The sequence below is a fragment of the Adiantum capillus-veneris genome, chromosome 29, assembly GCF_014529385.1.
Source record: "Adiantum capillus-veneris isolate H3 chromosome 29, ASM1452938v2, whole genome shotgun sequence".
NCBI lineage: Eukaryota > Viridiplantae > Streptophyta > Polypodiopsida > Polypodiales > Pteridaceae > Adiantum > Adiantum capillus-veneris.
Window position 1 is genome coordinate 14,214,186 of NC_140959.1, and position 22,839 is coordinate 14,237,024.

At 40.7% G+C, this 22,839-nt stretch overlaps 1 protein-coding gene across 1 annotated transcript; it reads left to right on the top strand.

The window, feature by feature from the left end:
* Positions 1-4,130: 4,130 nt before the first annotated feature.
* On the top strand, positions 4,131-8,277 carry LOC147418793 (uncharacterized). Its single transcript, XM_086506158.1, has 4 exons — positions 4,131-4,317; positions 4,681-4,745; positions 4,853-4,891; positions 7,905-8,277. Exons 1-4 carry the CDS (start codon positions 4,221-4,223, stop codon positions 8,016-8,018), a joined length of 315 nt encoding a protein of 104 aa, XP_086362284.1. The 5' UTR covers positions 4,131-4,220; the 3' UTR covers positions 8,019-8,277.
* The last annotated feature ends 14,562 nt before the right edge of the window (positions 8,278-22,839 follow it).

Here is a 22,839-nt window from a genome sequence, read left to right on the forward strand (position 1 = left end):
GGTAATGTGCTTTGTAGCACCACTGTCGAAACACCACACATGTGAATCTGCAACAACTGACAAGCATGCATCATGGACAACAGGATTGTAAGTGCACTCTGCACTAAAAGCCCATTCTGCATCAACATCAGCATCACAATCTCCTTTTACAGAAGACTCAAAAATGGCTGCATTTGTAGTGGAACTAGCATTTACAGTGGAACCACCCTCTTTCTTCTTAGCCTCTTTGGCCTTCAACTTAGGACACGACCTGATCAAGTGATCATTAGCCTTGTAATAATGGCAACGCATCTTCTTTTTGCCCTTATCACCAGAATTGCCAGAGGAAGTGCTGCCAGCAGAAGCATTAGGAACATAAGTTTTGCCACTCACAGCAGAACCATAAGAGGTGGCTGCATTGCTGTTACCACCCTTTCTTTGAGAAGCAATAAAAGCCTGTTCAAATGCACGCTGTCTAGTCCTGTTTTTCTGGAAAGCGACTCTTGCAACAGTAATGTGCATAATGCATCAAACTTGAAAACTTCTGGATTTTCTTGGGTCATAAGTCTCCAAGTACTAGCAAAAGTTTGGTAAGAATCTGGTAAGGCATCAAGAACAGTCTGCACAAGGGAACTATCTGAAATGACTTCACCTGCAGAAATAAGTTGCTCATTGATATCCTTGACACTAGCAAGGAAAGTGTCCATATCCTCTTCCTCGTGCATAATCTTCGACTCCAGCTCTTTAAGCAGTAAAGCAATTTTAGCCTCATTGCGACTTGCATAAAGACCAGCCAAAATATCCCAAGCCTGTTTTGCAGATTTTGCTGAACGGATGTGAGGAACAATGGTGCGCTTCAGAGAAATGCAATCAATGCATGAGCATGCGCATCCTTAACATCCCAACGAGCTTGTTCTACGTAGGCAAAACAACTCTAACAGCAGCAATCCTTGCAGCAAGACCTGCAACATCCTCAACATCGCCTACATCCTCAGAACCAGGACGTACATCAATGCCCTGCACAATGTTCTAAACGCCCTTTGACACAAGGACATGTTGCATCATATAAACCCACATAGGGTAGTTGTCCCCATCCAACCTGTCCTCAGCAGCAAACATCTTGAACACATTTGTGTTGTTGTTGTCAGCCATGGTAAATGCTGCACCTGATGTGAAAACTGCCCGAAAATAGAAGAAACGGAGTGGGAACAACACGTGCTATATAGCACAAACCGTAGAAGACTATAAGGCACCTGTTATGCAGAAAACGGCACTGACAGAAATTCTGCACAAAATGACGAAAGAGCCTGTGCAGTACTGCCGGTAGTGGAAACGGAGGCCGAAATGAGTCCAAATCGAAAATCTGAGCAGACCAAGCTCTTCGAGGCATCCCGAAGTATTTGTCGACCTGCGAACACTCGCCAAAGCTCACTGAAATCGGAGAAAGTGAGCAGGCGTGTACTGGAGCAGCTGGCGACTATGCCCGGGAGGACGCAACCTGCTCTGATACCAATTGTTGGAATTAGGGTTGCAGAGAAACGCACACAACTTGGAGAAGACGAAGGAAGCTCAAGGAACACAATAGAGAGTGTATTACTTAGTGTGCAATGGAAAAGATAGATAGCCCTAGAGTGATGGGCGTATATATAATGCTCGGGGGAAAAAACCTCCTAAAGAGGGGAAAAATGCCCCGGCGGTCCTATTGTGTTCACACACATCACTACCACGTGTATATGGTAACAATCTAAATGTCAAAACTGGGATACAATCCGGAAACTTCTGTAAGCCCCAATATTTACAAAGGTGAAATGTCAGGTTTTCTCAATAAATGAATAATTACAAAAAATAATAATCCGTCGAGCAATCATTTTCCATAGGGTGTGTCCAGCTTCTAACATAAGGTTGCCTCATGAGCAAAGAGTTGAAAAGTACTCAAATATAGTGCAAAAGTAACCGCGGGGGGGGGGGGGGGGGGGGGGTCAGGGGTTTCCTGCAAGGTTGAGCGTTGATACATAGAAAGGCCTGCAGACAACATGTTAGCAATGTTAGACCAGTGTTTGGGAAAAATGATTTTCACAAACTTACAAAATTCCTTTGGGCAATGGAGAAGCTACGAGGTTTCTTTTGCTTGCTAGAAAAAAACACAAGAAAGAACAAGCTCAATAGTTATCCAATGTCAAGATTGCTAGCAGGCACCTCTTGCTTAGCATAACCATTCTTAAATTTAACCTCCATCTTTAAGAGATATAGAGCCAATTTATTAAGTATCTCGAGTGATGAAATGAGTGACGTACAGGAACTCTTGGTTATGCGTGTTTTGATAAAGTTCCTCTCATTAACTCGCTCGATTTTATTATCGCTCAAAAAAGTTTGCTCAAGTTTGGGATTCCTCTGTGTTATGCTGTGTACTCCCTAATTATGCTGTGTTATGGTGTGTACTCCCTAATTATGTCTGCATCTTCTCTTTCACTCTCTTACACGCTTGCACTCTCCCCTTAACAAGCTTATGTGTGTGTGTGTGTGTGTGCTATCATAGTCTACGTGTGTGTGTACTTGAAAAATTGGAAGAGATGGTGAAAGGTTGACAAGGAGGCGTGCACGCAAGATTGAAAGTTGGAAGCGACCGTTCTCCCCATCTCCCTTCCTAATGGTGAATGATAATGACATGCTTGTAAAGAAGAGCCTAATAAAATACTTTCAAATCTCCAAGTAAAAGAGTCTTGCGTCGTGCACTTTGGGGGCTAGGATTTAGACATTGTTGTGTAGACTCTCTTCTCCTCTCTACTCAATGTGTTTATGCTATTGATCTTGTCTACATCAATCAAATATTCTTAATCTAGTATTCTATGATGATTGATTGATTGGGTGTGTATAAGTTTGTGTTTAGTATGTCTACATGTGATTTGGAAATCATGAAAGGGAAGCTTGATTGTGTGTGTAGAGTTTCCATTATCTAGTCTAGCGGTGATCCTCCCCTCCAACCTAACAACATTCTTCAAAGATGTGGACAGTGGTAGGACCACTTCCTAGCTGTGTCCTTGTGTGTGTATGAAAAATATTCCTCATAGTTAACTACTTTTATTTTCTTCAAAGTGACCCATTTTTCAAAGCTCGAACATGACCTTGCAGTCAAGTTTCTTTCTGCTTCCAAAAGTTGGCAAGTTTAGCTTCAGATCAACTTCTATAAACTCTTCTTTTAATTGGTTCAATGCTCATTAAGCAAACTCATCCTTTGTGGTTGCTTCATGTTCTTCTCTCCTTTTAATTTTCTGACGCATTCTCTTTCAGTTTCTTCGTCTCTATGTGTATGTCTCAAATGCCTCCTTGAATACAATGCACCTCTTCATGAGAATTTCTAGCTTTGATATGATGAGGCTCGCCCCTTGTGGTTGAATATTAGAGGGTTGTTAACCTTAAAGCTTGGAATTGCTCATCAACTGTGCTCCAACAAAGAGATCTTACATCGAATAGAGTTGTTATGGTACTAAGAATAGCTTACATATTGTTATTTGAAGCTACATGTGACAACTTTCCAATTGCATCTCTTGACATTGTACTACGCATAAACATATACTTGGCAATCAAAGAAAAAACCATGTACCCAGAAACTGCATATGTTGATCACTTTGGCGCGAGGTTGAGATCTAAATTTGTCAACAACTTAGTGTCTCGACAAGCGTGATGATGGTTTGATTAGTGTCTCGACAAATGTGATGATGGTTTGATCCATAAAATTCAATTGATCCATTAAATTCTATTTGTAATTTTCTAGCAATGAAAAGGTCAAAGGGGGGTGGGGGTGCCAGCCAGCGTAGGCTTTGGAGATGGAAAGTTGAAACCATGAAACAAGGCAAGCCTAAGTCAACAGGACACAATTATACAGATTAAACGCTCATGTAAGTTAGGCTCAAGAGTCAAGCGGCAAGCCGCTCAAGCCTCAAAGCTGGAGAAGGAGTTGACATTGCAAGTTGCAAATGCAAAATCCAAAACTTGCACATTGCAAAAGTAAAACCGTTGATAAGTCAAAGGTGCGACACCGTCCTACGGTCCTAGGAGCAGGAGGACGACCAATGGGGGAGAGGCACGTGTAAGGGTTGGGCTCTCAACCAGCTGTCCTTAAAAATGAAGGGGGAGAGAGAGAAGACGGTATAGTCTCTCACAGGCTCCTGTGTGAATACCACCGCGCACTCCCCTCCTCCCTCCTTCCCTTGACCTTTGCTGATCCTCCTGTTTTTCCTGGCATGTCGCAGTCCTCTGCTAGTCGCCATCCTCAGCTACTGTGCCTCGCTGTGGCCCTGCTCCTGCTCGCTTCAGCACAGGCCGGAGCCGCCGTCAACGGTAAGCTTCGCTCTCTCATCTTTAATAATCCTCACCCTTGATCCTTAATTACTTAACCTCTCTATTAATGGGACGCACTTGATCTTAATCGATTCCATTCTGTCTTTGTCAATATTTTTCATACAATGCATAACATCATGAGCTTCTGCTCGAGAGGCGCCTCATACCTAGCTAGGTACGATTGGGGGGACTGGTGGTCCCCCCCACCGGGATGCGGTGGGGGCCGGTGGTCCCCTGCCCCCCAATCGTACCTAGCTAGGTATGCTGCGCCTCCCTCACATAAGCTCATGATGTTGAGGTAAGTCACAATGTGAGCAATATTGTGAGAATTTGTCCAAAACTTCTTGTGATCTCGCTTTGCAGTGTTTGATATCCGGCTGGATTCGTTTTACCGGGCCTTGAACCATGACCAATACCAGCCATCCAAGGTACCCCGGATGCTGTTTAATTAATCTGGTATTCCATGGGCTACTGCGTGCTGCAGTAATGCGAACGAATTAGGTGCCTAATTTTATTCTTAATCGTGCTGCTGCAGGGTCTCCGTGGAGCTCGTAAAACGCTAATTTTTAATGAGGTGTGCTCTCTACGATCAATTGTCTTACTGTTTTGTTTTGTTATTGTGTATCTCTGAGAGAGAGAGAGAGAGAGAGAGAGAGAGAGAGAGAGATTAGCAGAGACCGTGCAGTCATGCGTTCGACCCCCGATTCTCAATCTGCTAAGGTTTTTTTTTATACCGCTCAGCAATAAATGTTGCAGTTTGTGATAAGCTTTACCACGGCTCTTGCTTTTCTCGGGTCCCGTGGATCCTTTCTTTATCACCACCACATTTGCTGCTGATATTTATTCTCACATGGACTTATTCAAATTGTTATTGTGTGAGTTAGGATGGGTCTTCTAAATGTTTTCATGAGATTGATAGTGGACCCCGGGGCGCGGAGCTTTGCTATGGATATCGTCTTTGCTATACCTTGCATATGAAATATTGGGTGATGGATTTGAGTGTAACCAGGCGATGCTGTGTGAGCCCTCTAGTGTCTCGTTGTATTACCACTCACGGGAATGGGTGGGTTCTGCTACGGAAAAAAGAAAAGAACAATGGTTCCCAAAGAGTCATGTGTCTCTATTAGTCAGGTTTTAATGTGGGGAGTCAACCATCACTCGTGTTAGATTTGACATGTATAGAGACATGCACACTGAACATGAAGCGTTGTGGTTATGTTGTCCACTTAGTTTGAACATAGGGCAAACTCAGGGCATGATACTGTGCTCCACAAAATGTTTGAACATTGCTCCTAGGAGACAACCCAAGCATAATACTATGCGTGGCTCTTACGTGCTGGTACACGCGCATCACTTGACCAAGCATCGTAGCGTACATTTAGGTTCTTGTGTATATGCATGTGCGTGCATGCATCTATATATACGAGTGCGTGACCCATCCGAGAGAGAGAGAGAGAGAGAGAGAGAGAGAGAGAGAGAGAGAGAGAGAGAGATCTCAACCGTTGTTTGGAAGCTCACCGTTGTTTAGTATATAGAGAGATACATGTATAGACATCAAGTATGAAGTATGGACGTATGCATGCATCACTGTCACAATGAAATATTTTAACCTTAAATTTGACACAAAAAGTTTCATCCCATAAGGAATCTAATAAAAGGGGGAGGGATTTCGACCCCTTCCCCTGGACACGTGTCACAACTTGCTTCATTCGGCAGTGTGCCCTACAGCTCCGGCAACGCAAAGGACAGTGGTTGCGTAACTAGAGAGAGAGAGAGAGAGAGAGAGAGAGAGAGAGAGAGAGAGAGAGAGAGAGAGAGAGAGGCCGCTGGCCATACTAGTGCAAAATAAATTGTGGGCCTAAAATTTCAATAGGCGCTTGCTTGACATAGATATGATTTTGTGGGGATATGAGTTGAAAAAACCTAATCTTGAAATTAATACTAATCTTGGGATCTTGTGATTAGTTTTTATCTCGAGAGATCAAAGAGTGACATGGCTCCTTTTGCATAGGGATCATTGATTGCATACACATAACCCAATGGCAAATAGAGTTGAGGAAGCACATTGTGTTGTTGAAGTGGCGATGAAGTAATGAAGCGAGAAGCAATGTTGAGTGAAAAAAGCAAAGTACCTTTCGTGGGATAGAATTCCACACACACACACACACACACACACACACAGATACATGTTGAGGTTGACCACCTATCTTGTGGACCTCAAGCTGTGTGTATGTTTCTATATGCAAGGGCGCGGACGCTTTCTCAAGGGGGAAGGCTCCCTTTTTGGATGAAAGCTAAGGGATTTCAATCTTCTTGGAGGGTCCTTTATGTTAGGATTCCCTCTCAAAAAAGAATCCTCAGTGGCAGCTGCCTTTGTTGCCACTGTTGATGAAGATCTTTTTGTGGAAGGTGTTATGGGGGGCTTTGCCGATAGGCATCAAGATTCTTGCTTGAGGCATTGGCTTAGATAGATGCGCGGGGTGCAAAATATCTAGTGAGGACCTCTCTCACTTGTTTGACGATTAGTGGGATGGCAGGCAAGATATGCAAATGGGTTCAAAGGACCTTGAAGGTAGGGCTCTCCAAGAACGATCTGTTCTTAGGAGGGATGGTGATGAAAAGCCACGTGCTGCTAATATGTACACAAGCTATTAGATTCTTTACTTCCAACAAGTTTGGAATGTTAGGAGCCGTCGAGTTTTTGAAAAGGACCTATTAGTAGCTAGCTTCTTGGAGATCATCCAAGATAGCAAGGAAGCGATTTTGGCTATTGGGAAAAGAAAGAACTAGGATGACTGGAATCGTGTAATTCTCGCCGTCATGTCTGCTAATGGTATATAAGGGAGTATGGGTTATGGCTACCCTTTGTCAAGGGGCCCGAAGTGTGAGTTTCGCCCAAAAAAAAAAAGACGCCCACTCAAAAAGGAGGAAGAGCTTTTTTTGGGACCTCTTAGAGCGGGGAGCAAATGGTTACTTTACATAGGAAGAGCATGTTTTGGAACCTTTAGAGCCTATTCAAATGAAGAGGAGTGCTTTCGGAACGTACCAACAACCAAGTCGGAGCTCAAGCCGAACACGTCGCATTAGGATAGAGGCTGGTTTACTTCCCATGTATTTAGATAATACAAGAAGGTCTGCACACATCCTAACCACTTAGCCAATGTTATTTTTTAGGTTCAATAGACGAGTTTGTGACATGGAGTTGATAAGGCCACTTAAAAGCTCAATTGGGTGACAATTAATGCGTTTTTGTTTTTGTTCAAAACGTCTATGCTTAATTTGAAGAAAAGTTATTTCTGATTCTTTTAAATGTATCTTATTTTCTCAAAGGATATATTGTATAATTAACTTAAATTTATCGTATTTGTTTAATTTAAAGAATATTATTATGTATCTTTGTTAGCTTGTTCTTGCTTGTCTTCTAATGGAAAAGCAAAGGCCCATTATGATGTGCCATTGAGTACCTTTTGGAAATCCCTTCTCTCAGTAGCTTTCTCTCTTACATCTTTCAACCAAAGCTCAAAACTTTCTTTTTGGAGTAGCATGGGGGAGTGGTAACCTTTTTGTTGGCCTTTGTATTACAATAGGATTTCCTTACAAGTGCTGGAAAATTTGGACGACATTTGATTGCGGAAGGGGACTATCCTGACACTGGTGAAGCGAATACTTCGAATGATTCTACCGCACCCGTTGCAATATGAATCCCTTATGTCATTCTCTCTCGAGAATATGTGCATAGTGCATTCCCCATGTTGAAGCTCTTTATGTATTGTGTCAAGTTGGAACATATAATGTCCATGCTGATCGCACATCAAATAATTGCCTAAGTATTACTTTGGATATGTTGTAATTAATCGATCGTAGACATGTTGCCCGCGGTGCAACGAAGGCATTTGTAGGTCTGTCTTGAGTTATGTAGACATGAGAACTTGTGCAATCAAGTGAGAGAGGTTTCTGTAATCATACTCTAGTAGCTTTCAGACGTTTCACTTTTTATATGGTTGTCAATATGCTTAATAGTGGTAGACTAAAGACTTCAAGGTTGATTTTTGAGGGGCAAACCTTGCCCTTCAAATTTTCCATATTTTTGGGTAATTCATCGCAATTTTTTTTGGCCTGCCCCAAAAGGGTAAGGCTTAGTAATGCCTTCCTTTTTTGCTAATGAAAAAGGGAAAGGTTATTTTTTTGGCATGTCCAAAGGGCTAAGGCCATAGTGATGTGTTCCTTTTTTGTTAGTGGAAAATCTCATGTGTGTTTTTATAAAATAAAATGAAGAATGAAAATGTTTGATTGGTGAGTGCACTGCAACATTCAAAAAAGAGTCATGAGTGCTAGTGGTGGGTTGTTGAAAAATGTGAAGGATCCAATGTGTATGAGTGGACTAAAAATATGGAACAAATGTATTCAAGCATTTGGTTGTATTTTGGCTTTCAAGGTAAGGCAATGATGATGGTGAGTGTTGGGTGATGCTCTGGGATCTCCTCTTTAAAAATTGCATGATGAGATTTTTGGTTTATTTTTTTGGACCTAAAGCAATGCAATTTTAGTGCCTTCCTTGTCATGTCATGGGCCTTTAATTTTCAAAAACCTAACCCATGCTTTTTACATGCCTCTTTGGGTAACATTGGCCTCTGATAAGGTGCTCCTCGAACCCTTGTGGTTACTGTCTCTCTTTTGCTCTCCTCTCGTAACCATGACCTGCGATCGCTACACCATCAAAGTGGTGCTCATCCTCGAGTCTTCAACATTGGATGTTAATCGTCATAAATATTGATCTGCTACTACCTCCCCCGTGAGCTTTGTTATCCTCATAGAATAGATCTCCTTCCTTCTCCAGCTACAATGCACGCTAAACTTGAGATGACATGAGACACTGGTGCTAATGAGGTGGGGACAAAAGCATCAATCGGGATCCTTATTGTTACCTCATCCCCGCAGGTAGAAGTAGCGGTTAACCAAGCCCCCAAGTTGCCTGCCATCATCCGATATCCTCAACACTCTCGCTCTCTCTACTGAGCCTGTCACTACTCTGTCAAAGCTTGCCTAAATTGGGCATTGAGTTCCTCTCTAAGCCCTAGTTCACCACCACCCACCTCACCGTCATCCTCTCATGCATCTTCAATGTGCAGACTCACTAATTATTGGGACTGTAGTGCACGACACAGTTGTCCGAGATCATCTGCCAGAGGAATGAGGGTCTAGATGCCCAAATGGACACAAGAAGAAGAACGTGTGTTTCAAAGAGTGTGTATGTGTGAGAGAGCATCGTTCTATCGTTCTATCGAGCAACGAAAGAGAGAGAAAGGGAATAGGAGAAGAGCTATTGCTGCACAACAACCGGATTCTCAAGGTGTTGGGTCTCTACACAGTGCACACACCCATATGCATACACTACATACACACACGAGAGTGTGCGTACACGAGCATGCACAAGGTTGCTAGATGTGGAGAATCTGAATCTCTTTAGGTTTCTTGTTCATTGGTAGAGTGGACCATCATGATGGCTAGGAAGATTTGCAGAACAAAAGATAAGGTGGGGAGCAGATAAAGTTGAGAGAGAAGAGGATAAAGTTGTTTGAGAGGCAACAACACACAAGTCTACCGACAATAGTGTTGCCATAAGCAGAGGGAAGGTCTAGACCCTAGCTCTCTAGTTTGGTCACTCCCCACAAGGTTCGAGATATGATGGATGTGGATGCTATCAAAAGTCAAGCTTCTTGGTGCTCACAGCCTACATGCCCCAAATTTTCATCAACGTGCCAATGTTTAACAATGAGCATATTACCTTGTATGATTGAAATTCCAAGGACCTGTGGCCATCTGCCAGTGTGATGCGAGTCTAATTTGAGGCATTATAAATTTTATCATATGATCAATGCTATTTGGCAGGCCTCTTGATTTTATCACTTAATTACAAACGCACAATTTTTTGATTGGTTAGAAGAGATAGCAAATACTCATTGCAAAGAAGTGGATCATGGAAAGAACTGACGGGGGACTCATGAGTCAGTTTGTGGAACAAAAGATAATCGAAGGAGATGCTATGTGTGTGTGGAGGTCTGTGGTGAGCCTGCAAGATATGGTCTCATGCACAGCTTAATACGGTCGATGCAGAATGTGCCATGCCTTGTATGGATAGCTGTTCCCTTGGAGGCATGACGATTATGCAGGATGACGTTTCCGAGTAGAGAGGGCAACGCAAGAGAACCTCAGGTCTGGCTCACCAAGACCTTGCGCATGTGACCTTCAAGGAATATACTGCTGATGCACAAGAGATCTGCTCCATGGGGGTTTCACTGCTGGTAGCTCACGGCGTCCGAAGAAAGTTATGAGGGAGTAAGACAGGTTCTTGTTGAGACATTGTTGTCGTGGAAGGTGAAAAAAGAGGAAGAGTTTTTTGTCGGCCTTTCTTGCACACAAGAAGTTTTGGACAAATTCTCACAATATTTCCCACATTGTGACTTACCTCAACATCATGAGCTTCTGTGAGGGAGGCCCAGCATACCTAGCTAGGTATGCAGCGCCTCTCGAGCAGAAGCTCATGATGTTATGCATTGAATGGAAAACACTGAGAAAGAATCTGTTTTCCTACATGAGAAAATTTTTAAATCTTCTTGTGTTGGAACGATCGTATCAAGCTGGTTGAACATGAAGAAGTGAACTTGTCTACCCATGTGCACTGGTCCACACCATAATTAAGGTAGCTTGGGCAAACATGCCGACTGATCTCCTTGTGCTACGAGTTCGAGGATGAGGACTTTGGAAACTAGTAGCAAGTTGTTGAGGAGGTCTTCACCCAGTCCAATTGCCAAGTTAGTACATCACCTTATGGAATTACCATTGATGTTTCTCATACTTGAAGTTTGAGCAATTCCATTGTAGTGGTCCATGGCCTACTTTGGCAAATTGGCTCTTTTCGAGCAAGTGAAAAAAGAGAATGCATGTCTTGCCAACATCAAAGCATCTCTCCATTATGTCCCCAAAATACTATGTTTTTTTTACCATTGTTGCAACTTCTTGCGGTAGGCCTCGTGATTTCATCACTTGTTTTCGTTTGCAACACACCAGAGAGCCCATAAGGGGAGGTGCTTATCCCTTCCAAATATTAGCCATGAAACATGGTCAGGCAAGAGCCACGCGTAGGCATCACCATGGCCACCTAATTGATGCACCATATATACTGAGAACAACATAGAGAACTCATAACAACAAGCTAGCAAATAGCACATTGAGATGAGGTTATGAGTACATGGAGCTCATTAATGGCAAACCTCAAGGGTTCATTAGAATAGTGTAAGTCTCATTTTTAAAGGGTGGACCTTATCATTCATAGAAGGTCACATTTAAACCTACCTTTCCTCTAGCTTCTTTTTTTGTTTTTAAAAAAGTGCTTAATTGAGCTTGAATTGCATTAATCACAGAAACTTACAACAGTCCCGACATATCCTTTGCACATGGAACTCCTTAGAAAAAACCACAGCAGGGGACACAACTACACAACTTCTCTTACTTGTTAAGCTTGCATTTTTTATTTTTTTTACAAAGGATATTCCACCAGCACAACTCCAGAACATAATTTGTTTCCAGAGACTCACACTTATTTTGAAAGAGTAACGAATTTTTGGACTACCATATTGTCCTCAATATTGTAGCTCTTACTATACAAATGCTACTCTATAGATCCTCATTGTCAATGTGTTTAGAGCCCATAGCAAGGTCGTGTCTGAAGAAGGGAGTCTCCAAATGAATGAACACCCACCTACAGATAGTGCTGAAATCAAAGACCAAGAAGAGGTGCTACACCCGAAGCTATCCTTCGGCATGAAGACAAGGTACTACGACATGGTAAGATTATCCGACGATATCTTATTAAGTTCAAAAATTATCCTTTTGAAGATGCTAGATGGATGCAAGTAATACAGCTTAAGGATAGTATGAACCTTGTCAATCCTTACAATGCTACATTAAAGTAAGCAAATGTACATGTTTCTTTTAAATGATCAATGTTTTTGTCTTATGTGCACAAATTTAAATAGTATGGATGCTTTCAATCATGTTTGTGATGCGACGTCTCTCAAACACCAAGTAGAATTTTTCACTCTACTTGGGAGAATGAAATGGACTAAAGAGTAGACATGCTTGCGGCAGCTACGTCTCCCAAGCACCAAATGGATTAGTCATCCATTTTGGAATGATGTTGTAGGGTAAAAAGGGATCCTCTACCCACTAAGAAACATTGATTAATGACTAAGCAGGCTTAGTGCATATCAAGCAACAAGGGTAGTCTTGGGACAAGTGTCCCCCTTTCCCCTTTGAGAGAGAGGACTTGATAAATGCAAAAATAATTAATTAAATCAAGTAAATTATCATTGGACCCCTTGGGAGGCTAACCAATAGGCTTTAGGCACACTATGAGGGCAACATGAGGAGGAGCTTGACAAGTGTCCCTGCTGCTTTCTTTGTACCAAGGATGCCTTATGTGAGGGTGTATGTGTTCTCTCTCTATCCTCTAGAATGAGGGCTCCCCCCCCCCGCCCCCCCTCTTCCCCTTGTGTAGGGACATGCATTGACTTTGAACACCTTACCCCCTTAAGCACCTAAGTCATCAAACAGAACAAGCACCTCAAGCACAACCCTAGCTTACCTAAGGTCAAAGTACTTTTAACACTAACCATTGGAGGTCTTTAATAAAGCTAACCCTAAGTTCTTTAAGCTCCATTAGCTAGCCTTCCTCTTTGACAGATCATCTATCATTTGGACCCCTTTACCATTGGCCCCGTGTTGAGATAGACACGTAAGCACATGTCTATATTCTAACCCTTGTTTCCACGTCCTCGACTATGAGGTAGAAGAGATAAAGCATGGCCAAAAGCTTGAGGAGGTCCAATCATATCCAAGATAGTGCTAGAAAAGGGGGTCAACCACAACAAGGAGGGGGGTTGCTTGGGGGTACACACACACTCTCTCTCTCTCTCTGTCTCTCTGTCTCTCTCTCTCTCTCTCTCTCTCTCTCTCTCTCATTGTGTGCAGTACAAAGTGCAAGAGCTCCATCTCCTTCTCCAAGCTAGTAGAGAAGTTGAGAGCCTACACCAACACTCTTGGCTATGGAATGCAAATCCAACCAAGAGCCATGCTGCAATGCTTAAAGCTTGCCATCTTTTCCATCTTCATTACTATGCTATTATGTATGCTAGCAAGAAGAGTGATGATAAGTGAGGAAACTATTTCTTTCTCCTATGAATGTTTCTTTTTCCTCTTTCCTACCCTCATTCCCCACTAGCTCTCTCCACCTTTGAAGGTATTTGAGGCCTTGGGGCTGAGACAGGGGATAGTTAATGCTTTTTACAAAGTCTATGTTATACTTGTGATGCATTAAGATTTCCATCTTCATTGCATCACCAAGGTCACAAGGAACACAAAAATTGTATCGAACCAAGTCTCTCTTGATGGGAGAACCTATAATACAAAAGCCTATTCGAGGGGGGACCGGCTCCACATAAATCCGATCCTCAAATGTTGTCAAGTTCTCTAAACTCTCTCTCTTGCAAAAGTATTGTTCATGCCAAGTTAATAGTAAGTACTATGATTATGTTGCTACCACCAATTAAGTTCACCCTCTATGTTCTCAAAGTAGTCTCACAAAAATCGTCTCTTTAATTCTCCCAATTCCTCTATTCTCAAAGTTCATAGGCCATTTCCATTACACTTGCAACAAGATATAGCTGGAAAGAGATAAGTTTTAATTTAGTAGTATTAGATTTATATATAAAAAAAGTAATCACTTGTACAAAAATGCGATTAATACATGTTTATGAATTCTCTATCTTATTATGTACTCATCGAGTGATTCCTTCATTGCATTTGAAGAAATATCTAAATTGAGAAGCAAATTTATACACAATGGGTTTCTAAAACCAAAATTAACGAATACCACTATTCAATCCCTTAGTAAAAAGGAATGGCCTGGTACTAGAGCCAACACAAATACCATCATTATTTTGATGAGGTAGTATGGGTCTACTGCCTCATGGAGTGAGTGTGCCTGGGTTTGGGTGAGAAAACACACACACACACACACACACACACACACACACACACACACACACACACACACACACACACACACACACACACACACACACACACACACACACATGTATACTCATATAGTAGTAAAAATAAATAAATATTTTTAAACTTCCTCGCAAAGGTTACTATTTACCTTAGTCTAATTTCCTAAAAATATAGTATGGTTTATTCGGGGGGGGACATACCTCTCCCTTATATCCTCATATGGGTATCCTCATATGGATACCCATATGGTTTATTCGGGGGGGAGGGGGGGGGGGGGACATACCTATCCCTTATATCCTCATATGGTTTATTCGGGGGGGACATACCTCTCCCTTACATCCTCATATGGATACCCACCCTATGCCTATTATGCATAAAATGTTGCCTTCATTATTGCCCTAACATTTCACGCCCTCGCTCTCTCTGTCCCACTTGGGTGTATTACTATACACCGCAGCCTATTGCGTACACCTACATGCAATCTCTCTCCCTCTCAACCCCCAGTACGTGAGCAGGGCAGGCCATGAGGCGGCTTGGGAACCTATAGCCACTAAAGACTCAGATCATGGGGCATCTTCTCATGTTGAGAAAATCAAATGGCCTATAAAAGGTGAGGGTGCTTTTGAGCCCCTCACTTAGTCTTTGGGTATTGTTTCTTTGCGTGTGTATTTCAAAGTGAGGTGTGAGGGCTTTTTGATACTGTGCTGCTATGGAGGTTTTTGAACTACCATCTCAGGTCGGTCCTACTACTATGATGAGTTTGGGTTATTTTCTGCTATTCGCGCAATTATGGACTGGCTTTTAACTGGTTTTCTTTTGGGGGATATTATGCTGGGAGTACATACTGTGGATGAACTGATTGAGTGTAGGAAGGTTTTTTTTGGATTGTATGTCGCGAATGCATACTGTGCATAAACTAGAATGGGTTATGTTTTGCTATCCAAGCAGGTACTAACTGACTTTAACTGGTTTTTTGGATATTATATTGCGACTGTATATGGTGCATGAACTAAGTATTTGTAGGATGGTTGGTAAAAAATATAGCTTGCATTATTTGTTTTTTCTGGTGAAAATGGCGATGTTCATTGATGGGATCAATGGCCTTAAATTGAACACGCTGAGTACTTATGTTTTTCTGGCTTTTTTAATGGTAGGAAGTTGGTTTTTTTGTTAATGTGGGCTATGACCCAAAAACAATTGATAAACTTGTGTATTTCCTTATGGTTAGGCTTCTATATATCTCTGCATAATCATAGTTCTAGGTAATGCCGTGGTTGAACAAAAAAAAGGGGAGATCTTTTGGTACTGGATATTATCGTGAGACTGGTCTGTCTTGATAATACACAGCTTATAATTTTGGTTTTTTCCTTTGACACTAATGGTAAAGTTGACCCCAAAAGACGAATATTTTGTGAAATAAGCTGTGAGGCATATGGTTTGATAAACATTGATAATAGCTCCATACCCGGCTATTCTGTCACTTAAAAAATGTAATTTTTTTAAAAGATCATTTACTAATGTGAAAATTAGTTTAAGCTAGGATAGATTTAGCAGATTTCTCTCTCTATCACAACACATACATAAGGAAGGTAAGTTGGATTAGATATACCCATATGGGACTGCAAGTTTTGGTTTTTACTTAAGCCAAAATTGACGCTTTAATAAAAAAGGGATTTTATTGGTACATATCTCAAGCTGTTAATTAGATTACTTTATTCTTTATGGTACTTAGGAATTTGGACCTAAAAATATGGCAAAAAAAAAACCTCTTGGTTGAAATAGGACACTTGGATCAAAAGGGGTACTGGCCTTTTGATCAAAATGATGTATAAGTTAAATATCTATTTAAGGTCTTATAAAACATTGGGCTATATAGAAACCATACATACAATTATTGCCAATAAATGAGACAATAAACCTTTTTTCGGCTAACGAATCTGTTGTTTTGTTTGAATGGAGGTGATGACTCTATCCTTTCTTGGAATGTTTTTTTGGCTTAAAGCTATTGTCTGTCAGATAGTACACTTGCTCCTACCACTTGGGATATAATTCTTTATTGGATCAATATCATTGGATACTGGAACGTGGCTTCATTGTCATACGCCATGTAGTACAAAGATAATTTTAAGACTGAGTTGTTTTTGTACTAATGTTTACCTTTTCTCTAAAGCCAACTGTCTTTTGAATGTAAAAGTTCATTTATGTCTTATTTTATAAGTTAAAACAGCTACACACACGTCCTATACACAAGGTTTGAAAAAACCAGGACACTTGCTTCAGAAACTTTCTTGAATCTTGATTTTATGTTTGGACCCACTGCCTTTAAATCCTTGATTGGTTGGCAGGTGTTAGGTGATCCTACATAGGCTAAGATTTTGGTTTCCTGCTCACGTCTTTCATGGTCTCTGACCTTGCCGGTTTAAGGATTGCAGACCCAAACTACTAGACTAATCTTATATATACTTTCTTTTAGGATCACAAACATTTTAAGTTGACAACTCGCATGAGGGTAAACCAAGACCTGAAGAAACATACAAGAATTTTAGAACAAATTAGATTTTACGTAAAGGACCAATCCCCTAAAAATGCCGTAGCTGTTAGAACTAGACCTTTTTATGGCTAGACGGGACAAACTTTATGTTACTTATTACCACAAATAATCCATGACTTACTAACTAATTTTGTCTATTGCAGACCCTTGCTCTCTTGCAAGGCTTGGAACTATCTTCTAATGCCCTCTCTGTGGCTACCTCTCTTGTCCTCAGATGTATTGGCAGTTTGGATGCTTCTCAATTAATATATGAGTTGGCTCTAGTTGTCTATCTTACACATGCTGTCCTTAAATGATTGGGTCAAGATTCTAGCTACCTTGGACAAGGACTCCAAAGATGGAGTGAATATGATTTCCCAGAACATAGCCCAATTGCCTATATTTTCTGGGAAACTTGCGAAACTTGCACCTATTCTTAGCGAAACTTGCGTATATCTGGCTAACCTCTCGGCTGCCACCACTATGAGGATTGAAAATATGATATGGTTGCTTCTAGCACCTGTCAAACATATTTGTGAAGGCTTTATTTTGGGTAAATTGTAGTGTTTGAAGTTTCCAAAAGATGGTTCAGTTAGGGCCACATGTAGGCTACAACTTGTGCATAGTGATGTTTGTGAGCCCATGCAAACTCCATCCTTGGGCAATTACCTTTACTTCGTGAATTCCATTGATGATTACTCCAGGCATGGGTGTAACCGCGTAAGGAGAAGTCCGAAGTGTTTTTGTGCTTCAAACAATTTTTGGCTATGGCTGAAAATGTCTCAAAATGTACTATGAGCATCCTCCATTCAGATTGAGCGGGGGAGTATATGTCTCATGAATTTAATGCATTTCTAGCTAGTCGTGGGATAAAACAACAATGTACAATGCCTTATACGCCTCAACAAAATGGTTTTGCTGAGAGGAAAAATAGGTCACTTATGAAAATGGCACGATGTATGGTCAAAAGTCAAGCTTTGCCACGTTCTCGTGTGACACTTATGTACTTAACAAGTGTCCTACAAAAGCTTTGCACTCTATGACTCCTTATGAAACATATGGAATGATAGAAAGACTTCTATTGAGCACATGCGTGTTTTTGGCTATTTGGCATATGCTTTGGTGCCACAAATGCAACACATAAAATTAGAGATAAGGCTGTCAAATGTATTTTTGGCTGTTTGGCATATGCTTTGGTGCCACAAATGCAACACATAAAATTAGATGATAAGGTTGCCAAATGTATTTTTGTTGATTGTAGTGATGAAATAAAAGGTTACAGGTTGTATCATCTGCAAAAAAAGCATATCTTCATCTCACGGGATATTGTGTTTGTGGAAGATTCTATTCAGCCCTTGCTGTCATGTACTAGAGACAGTAATGTAAGCTCTTAGGACATTTATGACACTTTATTGCCACTTTTCAGTGGTGTAAGTTTGAACGTAAATTCCAATAAGGAAAATGTACAACCTATGGGGGTTTCTGAAAATTTTACAGATCAACCTCTTTCTGATGCAAATGTACATGATGTACTTGATGAGGAAAGGGACGAGAATGAGCAGGCTAGAGGTATGCCTAAATGGTTGGTGCATACTTTTTGTCACAGTGAATTGGATGCACTTTTGTCTAGTCATACTTCAAAATCTTGCCATGCATCTTATACATAAGATTGCTATGCTTTGGTTGTGTCTAATTTAGGTGATGTTGAGGAACCTCTGTCTTTTGATGAAGCACATAATTCAAAAAATTGGACGGCTTCCATGCATTCAAAATATGACGCACTTATAGAAAATGACACATGTACTTTATGTGATTTGCCTCCTGGCAAAAAGGCTATTGGTACAAAGTGGGTTTACAAGTTGAAATGCAAGGCAAATAGTGAGATTGATGGCTATAAAGCTCAAATTGTTCCAAAGGGTTATGCACAACAGAAAGGCATAGATTATGAAGAGACTTTTGCTCCCACTTGTTGTATTACTACTGCACATTTTTATGTGCATTGGCAGCTCATTTTGGTTGGGATGTACATCAGTTAGACATTGTTACTGCTTTCTTGAATGGTAACATATTTGAGGAAGTTTATGTAGCATAGCCTCGCAGTTTTGTCATTAAAGGGCAGGAAGATAAAGTGTGTAAATGTAAGAAATATTTGTATGGATTGAAGCAATATCCCCGTGCTTGGTATGCAAAGGTTGACACTTATTCGGTCAAACGAGGCTTTTATAACAGTCCAACAGAAAACACATTGTATGTAAAGTGTGAGGAAGATGTAATTCTGATTGTGGTTCTCTATGTGGATGATTTGATCATCATTAGACCAAATGAGAGACAAATTACTAAATTTAAGGCTCATTTGAATGCTACTTTCAAGATGAAATATTTGGGTTTGTTGCATCATTACTTGGGAATACAAGTTAAGCAGTGTGATGGTGGTATTGCCTTGTGTTAGAAGAGTTACATAGAGACATTGCTATGTAAGTTTGGGCTTGAGGATTTGCAAACCTATTTCCACTCCCATGGAAATAGGTTTTAAATTGGGTCTTCATGATGCTAGTGATCCTGTTGATGTTACTCTTTACCAAACCACTGTTGGATGCCTCATTTATGTATACAACATGAGGCCATATATTCAGTTTGTAGTCTCATAGGGTAGAAGCCCAAGGTCTAAGCATTGGCACGCTGTCTACTTGAGTGGCACTTTATATATTGGCTTGTTTTATCCCAAGGGGGGATCATTGCCGCCAGACTTACATGATTTTTTGAACTCAAATTGGGCTCGTTGTTTTGACACGCGAGTGTCCACAAGTGGCTTTTGTTTCATGCTTGGCAATTCATGTATCTCAAGGTTGAGCAAGAAGAAACCTACAGTGGCCACTTCTAGTTGTGAGACTGAGTATAGGGTAGTCTTCACAGCTACGATTGAGTGTGTATGGCTCAAACGCATTATGGCTGATTTGGGTGTTGGACATGACATTTACAACACTATCTGCATTGACAGTCAGGGCACATTGGCAATTTCAAAGAACCCAATTTTTCATGCTCACAAAAAGCACATTGAGGTGCATTAACACTATGTCAGGGAGAGGCTCTCAGCGGGAGAGACCATCTTGGCTTATATGCCAACATAGGACAACCTTGCAAATATTTTCACAAAGGCATTGTCTCATAAGAATTTTGAAGCTTTCTGCAAAGTTTGGGCTGGGCTGATCACATCCTCAGGGCATGGCACTTCCCTATACTCTATGTGCTAGCTCTCATTTACTGCATCACTCCCAAGGGGGATTTGTTACCATATACATGTGGTAGTGATGTGTGTGAACACACTTAGGACCACTGGGGCATTTTTTCCCTCACAGGGAGGTTTTCCCCCCTTTGCATTTTTTCCCTCACAAGGAGTTTTTCCCCCCTTTGCATTGTTTATACGCCCATCACCCTAGGGCTATCTCATCTTTCTATTGCACACTAAGTAATACACTCTCTATTGTCTGTCTTGAGCTTCCTTCGTCTTCTCCAAGCTGTGTGTTTTCTTGCAACCCTGATTCCAACATGAACCACCTTGTCATCCCCAATAATCATCCATCGATGGACAATCCTTATGCTCTCTTTAGAAATGGCACCATCTGACCCCAGTTACCGAGCATAGTCATCCGTTGGGCAATCCTTATGATATATGTAGAAATTGCACTATCTTGCCAATTCAATGCATCATGGTGTGTGAAATATATTTTAGCTTTCAAACTCCACAAGAACACAAGCCACCAATCAGTATTACAAGGAAATGTAATCACCTTCAAAGTGAGTAAATTGCATCTTCGCACATGTGAAACAAACTCACTTGAGTCTTTTACTAATTTGCAATTTTAAACTTAAATTAGTAGTTAGTTGTTTGTGTAGAGCCATGCTCACACTTAAAAGTAACTTAGGTAGACTTAGATCGTGGTTGTCTGCCAAGTGTAGAGCAATGCTCACGCTAGAGGCAATTTAGGTAGGTAGAATAGTAATTGCTTTCCTTGTGTAGAGTTTGACTCACATTTGGAAGTGATTTCACTTGGTAAATAGAGAAATTACCTGTCACGTGTAGAGCATGTGATTTAGGTAGGTAGAATAATAATTGATTGCCTTGTGTAGAGTTTGAATCACACTTGGAATTGATTTAGATAGGATTAATAGAAATTACGTATACAAAAAATACTTTATATGGATAAATGTGTATAATATGGAAATACAAGTTTATTTTCCTTTTATACGTATAAAAATGATTATACAGACGTATACATGCAACTTATCTCTTGACTGAGATGTGAAAGTGTTAGTGGTACAACCGTAGAATCTTTAGGCAACTTGTGGATCATGTCAATGAATGTAGCCATTGTGTTGTTATTTGTGAACACTCATGTTATCTTCTTCTATTTTGATCTCATTGATTCTCCCTTGATAGGCAGCTTCAGTGCCTCTACTACTATGTCCTTTGTATGTTCACTTTGGTGGCTTGCCTAGTTGAATTAGTGATGAGGGTCATGCCATCTTCTTGGATAGACCTGAGAATCTCGTAGGCCCTTTGGAGAACAAGTCCACATGGTTCCATTTCAGAGAAGGGGAGTAGCTCTAGTCGTTGAGATAAGCTTCCTTATATTTTGGTGTTTTGGCTACATCATAGATCTCCTTTGGGAGGAGTTTTTGCTTGTCGACCGCTTCATTGTCAATGTTTCTAAATCTTTCGTGGGAGATTGTGACATGGGGATTTTCTAGTTGAGTCTCTTCTGTATATGTCTTTTGGTGACTCTAATCGACTCTTCTCTCAGCTGGTATGGTGGAAACTTGTATAGATTTTGCTTCATAGTCTTCTTCTTCTGAGTTGCTGCTAGTGAGGATTACATTGAACTTGTAGGTAACAGATATGATTTGACAAGTCATGTGTATTTTAGAGCCGAATTCTTTTCAAGCCCCATTTAAGCTTGGATATGCCAAAGCCAATTTTCATGCTCAAAGATTAGTTATGAAACCCATCAAAGTAGAATGAAACATTCCAAAATCAACTTTAAACAAAAATTCACAAGCATGATAATAAGCGAGATTATTATCTTGGGCTAGATTTTGGCATGGAAAATGGGTTTTGGCTGTACACATTGGATGTAGACATTGTAAATAGGCATGGTTTGGTGTTTTGAAGAGTTTGGTTGGACAAACGCCAAGTTAGGGTCATCTTTTGAGATGAAGGGCGGCTTGTGAAAAATGACTTAATATGAGTGAGAGTGCTTTGGGTGTGCAAATTCTTGTAAACTTGATGTGTGAGATTTTGATAACATGCTTGAGCTATGGGCGACAAAAAATTGTGAAAATGGGTTCAACCTGACACAATAGATAATAAGCGCAATTATTATCTAAGAGATTTTTTTGGGAAAAAAAATTACTTTGGTTTGACACAATGTTTGACCATGATGTAATTAGGCCATGAATGTCGAAAAAAACATGAAACCCATGAAAAAACATGAATTTCAGAATACCGTCAAACCCATGAAAAAACATGCTCATTAGCAAGCTAGAAACCCACCCCTCATGTATCGTGCAAAGTTGTGTAGTGTGGGGCATGCCAGAAGGTCAAAACCACACGTAGAAAGTAGGTTTCCGGGAGCCCTCTCTAAAAACCACAAGTGAGAATGAGACAATATTTGGCCTACCTAGTACATACATACCTAGGCTTCACAACTCACTTTCTCTCATAACCCCTAGTTAGTCCTAGTAGATTGTAAATTATATTTTCCTTTTGAAAATTTTCTTGTTTGAACTCTGCTGGCGGATTTAGTATACGGACGCCCACCTATCCGGACACCACATTTGTACTCTATTACTTTTTTGAGCTAGTGTAGCTACATTGTGTGTAAATCTTGATTCCAAAAAAGAAAGTTAATTTCTTGAGT